We start from the raw sequence: 13401 nt of genomic DNA, 5'->3' as shown, positions 1-13401 counted from the left end.
GTCCAACGCGCTCGCCCAGTATCTACGGTAAATAATAACAGAGCTCCCAACCAAAATCAGCACTGCTATCCTCGTCACGTAATAACTAAAACTCCCAGCTTCTACCCTATTCCTAATTTATTTTGAATTAGGAATTTGTTGAAAATATATAGTGCGGTAGGGATCGTAATCCGGTTTAGACGAAATTTCGGCTGAGTCAGTTTTAGCTGAAGGGGATATATTGTGGAACAAGATACACAAACTGATTCTCCTTATCTGGAATAAGAAGAATTGCTACAAGCGTGGAAAGAACCAATCATTGTTCCATGTCACAGGAAAGGCGACAAAACTCAATAATTATTGAGGCCTCTCTCTTCTGCCAACATCCTATAAAATCCTCTCAAACATTCTGTTAGCAAGATTGACTCCATATGCAGATGAAATTGTTGAAGATTATCAGTGCGGATTTAGGCGAAGTCGATCAACTGTCGACCAGATTTTTATCATTGGATAAATACTAAAAAAGAATGGGAATGCATTTGCCCGGAACATCAATTATTTATTGATTTTAGAAAGGACTAAAACTCGGTTAGTTGGGAAACATTGTATCCTCGTCGCCATAAGTGCCTTTACATCGCAGTGACGGGTATGTGACCGCGCTGTACTCCAAGAAAGGGATGGTTGTATAAGAATTTTTGATTAATTTTGAAGAGTTTTTATTTTGACTAGGGAATTAACATAGGTATAGGGAGTAAAGACACAGATTTGAAGCATCAGTGCACGAAAAGATTCGTATTCTCAGTTTTTCTATTTATTGTTTTATATGTTAAGTTAAACACCACAATATGTATCACTGATATCGCAGATCGTATTATTTTGTAAAATCGTGTCTGTAACCTATTGTCAAAACATTCATCTCAAGACATGATGTAGAGAAAAGAGAAAGAGATAAGACATCTGTAATATATGTATAATTACTCAATTATTAATTATAAGTAAATTAGACTCAATAAGTAATTGTAGAAATTAGTTAAAGGACACGTAAGAGAGCAAAAAGGAGGTCTAGAAGTCTGAACTTTTTAGAAACGTCCTAGATAGGTGAAAATATAGTTAAAAATTGCAAAAGGTATCATGTAATTTATCTTTCTTTTCTTATATCCTAGTATACTTTTTTCTTTCACATCCAAACATCTCTATTCAGAATTACGAGATGTTTGCGAAGAGAGGTGAAGAGAGAAACATTTCCATCTCAAGAATTATATCAGATAAAAAATCTTTTGACTTAGGCTAGATTCGAACTCGTAACCCTTGAATCCATAAGTCTGCGCTCTACCGATTGAGCTAACAATTGCTGTTGCAAAAGCCTGATTTCTACAACTACCGGTTGCTGAATGGTGTGTATTAACGAAATTGGCCGAGATAATTGCTTCATATAGCTATTGCAATAATAATAATAATAGTAATAATAAAAATAATAATAATAATAATAGTAATAATAATAATAAAGATGATGAACAGAATTTAAAAAGTCGCATTGTTAAAAGTTTGGTGTGCGAAGTTAGTCCTAATATGAGATTTTATTAATTATATATACAGTGGCGTATTTACGATTTTGTTTCGGGAGGGGCTTTGCTAACTTTCGGGAGGGGCTTTGCCTGAAAATGTGAAAATTCTACAAGATATTTCATATACTTTACTATAGTAAGTAAGATTTCGGGGTGCTACTCAAACTGCGCAACTCATAAGGGTTGTACGCGTATGTTACAGTAGCCTTGCGTCCTCCAACCGTGAAGAAAGATTCGGTTTGAACCTATGCGTGTTCTAAGAGGAAGGAGGAGATTCAAAGAAAGAGAAGTGGTTTAGAAATTATGCAAAAATAGAATATCTCACGAAGTGAGGTGATATAGAGTTCAGCGTGTATTTCAGCTGTGACTCTATACAAGATATGCATCTACGACGTAACATGGAACCCGAACCACACGACTCCTGCCGGGAATCGAAACCCATATCACCTCTAGCTCTATCATGGGAGACACAGGGACATGTAAAAATAATCGAAAATAAACAATATTAATGTTAAATCCATAGCTTTCGAGGTCCTAAAAATTCCTAATTGAAAGATATGAGTGTCTATTCAATAGTTTTCGGGGTCGCTGAAGTGAATAATGACACTCCCGATACCATAAAAGCCCAAGTTTTTATTCTTCGTTAGCGGTATGTTAATTCATTTGCTCCTGCTGGAAATGGATTTGTACTATTTCATTCCGATTCAAATATGTATTCTACTGGGAAAACTAATCTCATATATATCTTTGAAATATAAACCTATTCTTCCCGTGCAACGCCGGGTATTTCTATTAGTAAATAAATAGTTTAAGAAACAATGAGTATATTTAATGGAAACAGACATATGTATTTTTGAATGTTGTATATGAATTGCTAATTCATACTTTATCTAGTAGAAAATGGTGCCTCCATTATATATTCTGAAGCAATAGGGAGAACTATTGGAGGTGTATTTTATTTATCTACTGTCGAATTTAGTGTGGAATAATTTCAAATAATTTATTTCGAAACTATCGAGACGAGACTGAGACCGCTATTTGTCGGTTGAAAGGAGACTAATACTGTAAATAGTCTAGTATTGTCTCGTTTTGATACCAGTCCTACTTCGGGGTTTGTTCTCTAGTAACTGGTTGCGTAGTGCACCTACAGTATATAAGACGTCGTATATTTAAATGTTTGAGAACTTACCCCACCTCCACTTGACGGATCGTTCTAACTAAAACTACCAGACCGTTTATGTAATTTTGCGTTTAAGTACAGGTCCTATCTTTATGTCAATTATTTTCTTGCAACTGAGAATGAAAATGTAACAGTTATAATGTTGATCGCGCATAATCCTGTATAGATAAAAGGCACTTTATAAAGTGTCGGACTCCGTGGTGTAAATACAGTAGTTACTGGCTTGGTAAGTTCATCACTGAACGCGTTTCCGTGCAATGACGTCACCTTTGACACATGCTCGGGACAGGACCACAGGAGGAGTAACGCTGTTGTTTGCTTACTCGGTGCTGTTTATTCTCTTTGGAACCTGATGTGAAATTACTGCTTTCTCCTTACTTTCAGCTGTTTTTGCTATTTCTAATTTAGATGTCTATTATATTAGTGGAATTTTATTCCATCATGGAAATATATTTTATTTCTTTTTAAATGTAAATAAAAAGAAACGTCTATTTGGACAAGTTTCCCCACAACTCTAGAGGTATTGTCTTGGGTGCGCTTTTCTTTTCTTTTCCTTTAGGGCCGCGGTGGCTCAGTGGCAGAGCTTTCACTTCTAGTGCTTGGGGCCTCGGGTTCGATCCCAGTCCCCGCCAATTGAACTTTGTGGCGGACGAACACCGTGTGCGTCGGTTTCCTCGGGGTTCTCCTATTTCCTCCCACTCTCTTCATTTCATTCATTACTCATCATCACCATCTCCTTTAGCCTAACCGGCACAACCGTGGGACGTAAAACTTAAAGATTTCATTTCATTTCTTCAACACAAATGCAATTAAAACCTGACTCTGAGAGCGCAACAATGTTATCTTGTTCGAAGGGTCAGTGATTTTGTGTCGAAGGTAATGTCACGCGAAGAGACAGGCTGCGCGTGGGCTTATCTTGTCTTACGTTTGGCAACATTGCTCTTGGTCAAGTGGCCTATTGCTTATGCCTTTAGGTATATGCCCTAAAGCCATACAGCGAGCTGTGTGCGTTCTGTTACTCCCTCCCTGCCCCTCGCGGTGTTTGCGAAAATATTTGCTTTTCATGCATTGGGATAAGGGGTAAGACATACCTTGGACAATGGAAGAGAGTAACATATAAAATGATCGAAAACGACAACCGATGTTAATGTAGAGTTCATAGTTTCGAGGTCGCTGAGATGATTAGGCGTAAAGCTATCAGCTATTTTCTGTTAGTGGTTTCTTCATATACGTCTACCAAGTTAACGAACCTTGACTTCTCCGCGTACAGTAGTTGGTTAGTGTGTCCTCGATGGCTATTTTTACTTTTTCCATGATCATCCCATACCATACAGTATTTTTTTATGTTTTGAAAAAGCTTGATTTCATCAATTCGTTAAACAACAATGTTTCTTTTTTTCTAACCATGTTTCTTAGTATTATCCTCTTCATTCTAACTAATTCAATAATTCAGAATTTTGACTAAAAAATGTTACAATGATCAAGATTTGTATAAGAAGAGGAGCCTTCATTTCTAATCATTGTCATGAACGGAAGGGAAAACTTATAAAAAATTGAAATAACTTAGTAGACGTAGAAAATCGATAGAAATAATGAACATCAACTATTAGTTGACTGTTAGAAGTATAGTAGATATAGTTCTCAACCCAAGTAGAAGATGCACTCTTTGCTTCATGAAAATAATAAACATTTTTGAAAAATAATTACAGAAAAGTAATTTGAAGACATTTACTGAGCGAACGAAGGTTACTGGTTAGTGTTGACGCTTCGTAGAGAGTCTCCCGGTTCAAATTTCGATACGAGGCATCCTGACTAGTGATTTTGCAGTACCACTGGGCGAATACCAGGATACCTTTAATACATAAGCTTTGGCAAATTTTCTTGAAATCTTTGTTCTTATGTTGTTAATGTTTCAGTATGAAATGGCATTTTGCTGCATGGAAAATATTTTTAGTAAACAAAATATAGTAGATGAATGGTTAGTGTAAGGAAGTAGCCTACTTGTGTGGCTTAGGTTCAAATCCCGACTGTTCTTATTGATTTTTCTTTTAGCTACGCTCATATGCTGCACTCCAGAAGTTCAATTTTGAATTAAATGTAGTCGCAGCTAGTTTAAACTGAAATTATTTTCAAAACTATTTGCTATTACAAGTTTTTGTTATACTTACGATGTTTCAACTTTGATATTAGATCTTAGAACCCTAATGTAACTCATTTCCCTACGTCATATCATGATGAATGTTTTCACAACAACGATAGTCGGGCGGTAATACAGAATTTCATTGTTACTGCAGGGCCGGATCTTGAAGCCTGCGAACTACGCGTTCGCAGGAGGCGCCAGGTGAACAGGGAGACAAATTAGAAAAATGAATTTTGTTTTAAATGTAAATATTTATTTTAAAAAATGTTATGATGAAAAATTTTCCTCATATAGCTTCAAATAAATATTGTACAGACTGAGATACAGATAAAATACATCAAAAGGACAATAAAGTCGAATCTTTGCGTGGTTGGCTGTAAAACACCCTTTACAAATGAAATGGACTCGTACATCAATTGATGCCAATACCACACGCACAAGTGATGCTAGTTTGAGGAAAATTTCCACGGCACAGGATAGACCTTTTTAAAGAGGGAAAAGGGATATTTTACGAATATGAGATAAAATGAAGGTAAATTTAGCTTTCCAATAGATGTTGTATTAAGCACTATGACCGTAGAGCTAAAGACAGTGGTATTCTTTCCACAATCCCACCATATGCACAAAATACAAATATAACAGACTCTTCATTCCTTCCTCAACAATCCTTCCGACATCTTGCTAGAGAATATCATTGCCAAATATGTCTTTAAAATCCGAATGGATCAACAAACGAAAGGAATTCAACCGCAAGTATTGTTTATGGATTGGGTGGCATTATCACAGTAGAAAGATATGTCTCCAAGGGTGCTCCTCCATCTTGTCTTAAACAGTGTCTTCGCATAGTACTTTGGTTCAATGACCTCTGTTAAGGGTTGAGAAAGATCACCGTAAATGAAATTCACATTATCAAAGTTGAAGCAAGCATGGGCGCCCAAAAGGGGACGAGGGGGCCGGGCCCCACCTGGCTTACGACAAGTATAATATATATGTATAATTTCTTAAGATTTTCTTAATACAAATAAAAATACCAAACGTAATATACCAACCAGGAAGATGACCCCTCTAAAAAATTCTTCGAGCCCCCATGCAAGGAAGTAGGTTTTTCTTGTCCATTCGCCCAGGGAGTGGAGCGAATACTAAGAAAAGACGAGCGGTACAAATGGATTTTTAAAAAATCATTTCTGAGTGAAATTTTAACTTAAGTTCCTAATGGCTCAAATTGCTGTCCACTGCTTAATGCTCACTTTGTTTAATATCTATTAGTTCATTTGTCGTTCGTCAAGATTTTCATTTCTATCCTAAGTCATTTCGTTTTTGTTTTATTTTTTAAATTTATAATGATCTGTGCTTTCACTTTTTAATAGTACTTTGTTTTTCATGTAATAATAATGAGCAACGATATAAAACCAAGTGAGCATTTTATCGGAAAATAAAGCTACAAAACATGAAAGAAGATAAGAGGCAACCGAAGGCTCTAAAAGGTTTCTTTCGCGTTCTGGACAAAATCATACAAATGTTGAGGTGGGGAGTTGTCAATACCAGTCACTGTTAACGAAGCATTTGCAGGTCGACATTCTTTTGAAACTGTAAGGTTATTTTACCTGATTGCAGTAATTTAATTGTTGAATTAAAATGGGACGATACGGTCATTTCTGTTACGGGTCTGAATTAAATTTCACGTATTTCAAAATATGTTTGAATACAATTAGTTTTCACGCGGCATATAAGTATATAACTTGAAAGGATATAATCGAAAGCGATGAAAGGTCATTTGGATGACAAGTAGTTTTTTTTTTTCAGTACTCTCACTTTCAATCACAGCAGCATATACAGATGCTTGTTTTATTGTAACAGTATAACAATAATTATTAATCCATTCTCTGTTATTAAATTTAGATGGAGCGATATTTTAAATTAGTAATAATTCTAATGCAAAGTAGAGTTTTGATTATTAGTTACTTGTGTTCAGGGATGCACCGACATAGGTGCTAGGGATGCGCACGAGACGAATCGAGACAGGATTTTCCAGACAAAATTCGAGTCGAGTCACGGTTCTTCCAATAGAGAAATATACATTTTTCGAGTCGAGACATCACTTTTACAACACATTTTCGAGACGAGACAGCTACACATCTTGTCTCGTGGGCATCCCTAATAGGTGCAGTGTTCCTTTCAGAAAAAATCTTCCGGGGGGTACACTTAGTATTCAGAGGGCCACTGCTGCTATTCTTTTATTTATTATTATATTACAGACGTATTATTTTGATCTCCTCCCGGGGGAAGTGGCCCCCTAAAAATATGTGTGGACGAAACACTGCACAGGTAGTCTCAGAGTCTGGATCCTTCAATTAGCACAATTTCAGGGGCAGATACACAAAATTATTTGCATTTGTAGGCTATTCCGAAAAATCTTCGAACCCGAAAGAAAAATCTTAGGTGCATCTTTGCTTGTGTTTACATTGTGTTACTGCCTGATTTCGTACGTTTATGTTGGAAAGAAACGTGAAAGAATTGAATTGTTCTATAGGCCTAAAGGGCCCTGAAAAGAATTTTTGCGAAGGAACCTGATTTTAAAGTGCTGCCACTGGATCGAGGACAAATTAAATATCAATTAAGACACACACTTTTGTCATTTGTTGTGTATTGAACTAGTTTAACTAAAATTAATAAAGAATTATTTGAAATCAAGTATATCTCTAGAACGATTAAATGGACTAGCTTTGATGGCCATTGAAAATTACATTCTGAATGAAATTGATATTGATGCAATAATAAGAGATTTTGCCAAATTGAAAGCCAGAAAAGTGTCTTTATAACATGAACTTTACAGTAACAAAGAAAACGAGAAATTAAGCTAACTACCATATTTGTATCACTGGAAAACACTATTTAAATATGCTTTTAATGAAGTGTAAGAGCATATCTCTTTGTCAAAATCAAACCTATGATAATGTTAAACTTAAAGCTCATTAGTTTTATTCTATTTCGACTTTTCTGTTTCAACTGTACTTGTCATAATACATCTTAGGTATACATTTTAGTTGTTTCCTGCGCTTATTTAATAAAAAAAAAATATATAAATTATTAAAACTGGAACTTTGGTCATGATTCATCCACAGTTAAATAGGTTTAATTTCGCCATTTTCCTTTAATACTCACAGGAAGACTGAATTATTATATATTGAAGAAATTTGTAACTGTAACAATTATCTGAAGAATTTTTGTCCATTACAGCATTCTATTCTTTTATTATCATTTAGGCGGGGGCGACTAAATATTTTTTATTTACACTTACAAAATGTCTACAACCGATCCTGTTACTGTTTTATATATATATATATATATATATATATATATATATATATATATATAGAGAGAGAGAGAGAGAGAGAGAGAGAAAGAAAGAAAGTTTTGATTCAGAAAAAAGTACAGTTGAACGTACGATGCAACATGGGCTCCTGGAGGGATTTCAAACGAATTTAGTTTACGTATACATTACCATCTGAACAATTTAACCCTAAAAATGCTTTCGATCACTGAAATAAATTCCTGCCTACGCTCCTGTAAAGCAGTAAGAATTTTAGGGATTGATCATGGGGTAATGCCTCCCTGGAGCAACGACAGTTCCCCAGAAATCATACCTCTGATAGGTCCGGATGTGACACCAGTATTTGTGTATTACCACTCCTCACTCTAAGTGTATTGAAACTTAAGTCAAAGGAACTGTTCTGAAATCTTCACCGGTTCTCTCCTCTGAAATCGCATGCGAATGGGGCCAACCTTGGTCATATACCACATCTGGAATATTACCGTTTATGTCAGAGATCCCGAAAAATATATATTCGACACAAATAAAGGATGTTTTCGATTTTATTTTATTTTATTTATTTATTTATTTGCCTGTCACCCTCCCACTCTGACCTCCATGCCAACCAAGGCTTAACTTGAACTTAAGCAACATCGACAGCGTCACTATTCATCTGCGATCACGAAAACTAATACCATAACGATTTCGATATTAATATTGTTCATATTGAGTACTTTTACATGCCACTTGCCCCCGTATTACGGATGACTTCAGTGTCTCGCCTCCACAACTATGGAGCAATTTCAACAAACTTACGTATAGCTATAAACCACCATTTGTAAAATAAATGTGCGGGTGACCTTTTTCGGGGAGGAATTCATTAGCTACTTTTCCAATATCAATGTGGTGGCTTTTTTCTCTTTCCATGCTAAAGATTGCCGAAGAGCTCAACTGCATTTGCACCACTGTCATATGAATATAGATTTTAATGGCATTTACTTTACTAAGTGCTTGCTTAGGTGTTACAGGAAAAGTGAGATTCTGTTATAAATGAGTAGGGGTCTAAACAAACACGGAAAACTATTAGAAATGACACTACTCGAAACGAGTTTTCGCAACATAATGGAACAGTATTTTATTCGAATGTGAAGGAAATCATTGCATAAATTGGCCCTTCCCCTCCTTAGAAGTCTAAGCTACAATACGTATCTAATAATTTTGAATTAGAAATATATGCATCGAGTTTCATATCCTTAACTTTAAGGTCTCCTGAGTTAAGTAAATGAATAACCTTCCTGCTAACGAAAGAGTAAAGCTTTGGGTTTTAATGCTATCGGGAGTGTAATTATTAATTTCAGCAACCCCGAAAACTATTGAATAGACACTCATATCTTTCAATTAAGTATTATAAAATTTTCACCCCTCCCATTAAACCTCCACGCCGATAATGCTAAACTTTGATGTGAACGATATAGAAGGTTTCATAATTCATGTTCTCAATAGCTATGGATTTAACATTAATATCGTTTATTTTCGATTATTTTTGCATGTCCCTGTGTCTCCAGGGGCGCCCATTAAGGGAGTAAGAGGGGGCAATTGCGCCCTCTAGAGGAAATTATACTTTGCAAGATCGAAAACCCAAAAATTGTTCGAATATTTACCCCAAAATTTGGAACTATATTTGAAATGTCGCTTATACTTGCCCCCATTGAAAACCACAATATGGGCGCCCTTGTGTGTCTCTCCATGATAGAGCTAGAGATGATACGGGTTTCGATTCCCGGCAGGAGTCGTGTGATTCGGGTTCCACGTTAAGTCGTAGATGCACATCTTGTATAGAGTCACAGCTGAAATACACGCTGAACTCTATATCACCTCACTTCGTGAGATATTCTATTTTTGCATAATTTCTAAACCACTTCTCTTTCTTTGAATCTCCTCCTTCCTCTTAGGACACGCATAGGTTCAAACCGAATCTTTCTTCACGGTTGGAGAACGCAAGGCTACTGTACCATACGCGTACAACCCTTATGAGTTGCGCAGTTTGAGTAGCACGCACGAATAAACCACGCTTACATTTATTATATATAATTAATAAAATCTCATATTAGGACTAACTTCGCACACCAAACTTTTAACAATGCGACTTTTTAAATTCTGTTCATCATCTTTATAATAATAATAATAATAATAATAATAATAATTATTATTATTATTATTATTATTATTATTATTATTATTATTATTATTATTGCAATAGCTATGTGAAGCAATTATCTCGGCCAATTTCGTTAATACACACTATTCAGCAACCGGTAGTTGTAGAAATCAGGCTTTTGCAACAGCAATTGTTAGCTCAATCGGTAGAGCACAGACTTATGGATACAAGGGTTACGAGTTCGAATCTACCCTAAGTCAAAAGATTTTTTATCTGATATAATTCTTGAGATGGAAATGTTTCTCTCTTCACCTCTCTTCGCAAACATCTCGTAATTCTGAATAGAGATGTTTGGATGTGAAAGAAAAAGGATACTAGGATATAAGAAAAGAAAGATAAATTACATGATACCTTTTGCAATTTTTAACTATATTTTCACCTATCTAGGACGTTTCTAAAAAGTTCAGACTTCTAGACCTCCTTTTTGCTCTCTTACGTGTCCTTTAACTAATTTCTACAATTACTTATTGAGTCTAATTTACTTATAATTACTTATTGAGTAATTATACATATATTACAGATGTCTTATCTCTTTCTCTTTTCTCTGTTTTGACAATAGGTTACAGACACAATTTTACAAAATAATTCGATCTGCGATATCAGTGATACATATTGTGGTGTTTAACTTATCATATAAAACAATAAATAGAAAAACTGAGAATACGAATCTTTTCGTGCACTGATGCTTCAAATCTGTGTCTTTACTCCCTATACCTATGTTAATTCCCTAGTCAAAATAAAAACTCTTCAAAATTAATCAAAAATTCTTATACAACCATCCCTTCCTTGGAGTACTGCGCGGTCACATACCCGTCATTGCGATGTAAAGGCACTTATGGCGACGAGGATACAACATTCTTACACAGTTTAGAATATTGAAAAAGCTAGTTAGATTAATTATAAGATATGTTTAAATGAATGGCTCAGGTGGGCAGGTCATGTAGCCAAAATGGAAGAAATTCGGAACACTTTCAAAGTTTTAACTGAAAATCCAATTGGAAAACGACTATTAAGACCTAGGCGCAAATGGTAGGACAATATTAGGAGGATGGATCTCGCCGAAACAGGAATATAAAGTAAAAACTGTATCCGGTTGGCTAAGGACAGAAGTCAATGGAGAGCTTTTGTGAATGCGGCATAGAACCTTCAGGTTCCATAGAGTTAGTTAGGGGCCGGAAATTCTGGTCGCCTTTCGTAGGATTCCTGTTTCTGCCTTTTTCTTTCGTTGTAACAGAAAGTGCAGTGTTGTACTCAGCTGAAAGACTGCGCTTGTTTATATTGATTTTTTCTCGTAAATGGAATTTTTGTTTTCTTAGTTCCTTTAACATTCCAGTATTATTTTGAAGTCAAAAATAAAATATGACACTTCATGTGTTCGGGTAAATTTCATTTTTCCATTTGTAACATTTTATGTTCATTACGACTAACTTAATTGTACATCCTACTTGGCCAATGTATGCTTTACGTTATTTTTGTAGGATACGCTTCTAACTCTTGAGATCATGTCCATCTTTAAGTTTGCGTAATATGTTCTAGACCTTTGCGCGCGATCTATGTATTGTATTTATAAGATGTTGAGAAAGAAGTGCCCTAAGTATTAACTGTATTTTAGTTTAGAATAGAGTAATTGTATACACATACAATAGTGAATCCACTTTTCTTTTACTTTTAGATTGTCTTTACTCCTAACGATGTTATTGTACCTGAAACTCCCGGCATGATGACTTCATTTGTGGCCAAAGGTGTACCGTTGTTTGTGGATCCCCACCAGTTCGAAGATCCAAGACACTATGCCAGAATCATGGGTTACCATATACCAATGGTTTTCTAACTTGAAGTGTCTCAGGATAGCAGGAGCAGAGAGAAATGTGGAACTGGTGTTGAGAAGCAGTGGCCTTTTGAATTTGCACAGAGATTGTTGTAATCTTTTTTACGTTCATGTTTTTTAATATTTCTATCGTGTGAACTATGAAATGAGACAAATGTACCTTCCCAAAACTTCTCTCAGATGTGATAATGTATGTGATACAGAGTAATCTTAATGTAGGTATGACAGCTTTAAAGAGAAAAGTAATTGCAGTGTTATTTTGCTTATGAGATCATCAGGTCACTCATTTTCATTAACTTGTACTTTCAAATTCTCGAGCCTCTTCGTCGCTATATGTTTAGAGAACGCGTCTTCTGCGTGGAGACCCCAGTTCGATTCCCGGCGGGAGCTCGTTTTCGGCTTCCACGTCTTATATAGCATCGCTGCTGAAAGGAGTACTAAACTTTAATTTAATAAATCAATCAATTTTTAATTCTAGTCTTTAATTGGAAAGCAATTTTATAATTACCAAAGTTAGAGTTCTTGTTTGTGAGGTTTTAGAACGGCAGTAATAATATATGTTAATTATTTAACCGTTATATTCTAGTCCTTTATTTATTTATTTATTTATTTTTAATATGAGAATGTAAAATTTCCAAATTAGATCTGTTCAAGTATGAAAATAATATTAAAATATCTATGAATTTGCAAAGACATCAGGTTTTCCTAAGACTTGAAAGAAATAGATAAATGTAAATGAGGATTGATTCGCAATAGTAAGTTGGGTGAATGAATTTTTTCTCTTGAATTAAGTGTTCCATGAGGAACTCAGATTTATTTGAACTGTAATACCAGTTGTGTCTGTATTGCTCAATTTTTATATTCTAATATAAAACCTACGAAGTATTTTTGTAGTTGAAAAAGTGAATAAATAATAAATATTTTTTTAATGAGAGGTCTTACATTTTTGTAGTAACATTTGATACTACTATAGATCACAACCGTAAACTAGTTAACGAACTATATTTAAGTTATTTGCTTACGTATGTTATAGGATACACATTGAATATTGAGTAAATGAAAGCTTCTTACCTTCCAGTATCCAACCCAATGAATTCTTATATTATTTCGACACTTCGTGATGTTTTCTTCAGTGATCCGTAACGCAGTTACGAAATAGACTGATTAATAGAATCATCTAA

General features: G+C 35.1%; 1 protein-coding gene across 1 annotated transcript in view; it reads left to right on the top strand.

The window, feature by feature from the left end:
• LOC145673802 (transmembrane protein 70 homolog, mitochondrial-like) overlaps positions 1–13154 on the top strand; it is a 99982-nt gene extending 86828 nt beyond the window's left edge. Inside the window, exon 3 of the mRNA XM_081743564.1 lies at positions 12065–13154. Coding sequence (XP_081599690.1) covers positions 12065–12223 — 159 coding nt within the window. The 3' untranslated portion in view covers positions 12224–13154. The remainder of the gene's footprint in view (positions 1–12064) is intronic.
• Positions 13155–13401: the final 247 nt, after the last annotated feature.

This window comes from Thermobia domestica, chromosome 17, assembly GCF_964235325.1.
Source record: "Thermobia domestica chromosome 17, izTheDome1.hap1.1, whole genome shotgun sequence".
Taxonomy (NCBI): Eukaryota; Metazoa; Arthropoda; class Insecta; order Zygentoma; family Lepismatidae; genus Thermobia; species Thermobia domestica.
The sequence above is the reverse complement of the archived record's forward strand: the minus strand, read 5'-3'. Positions and strand labels throughout refer to the sequence as shown.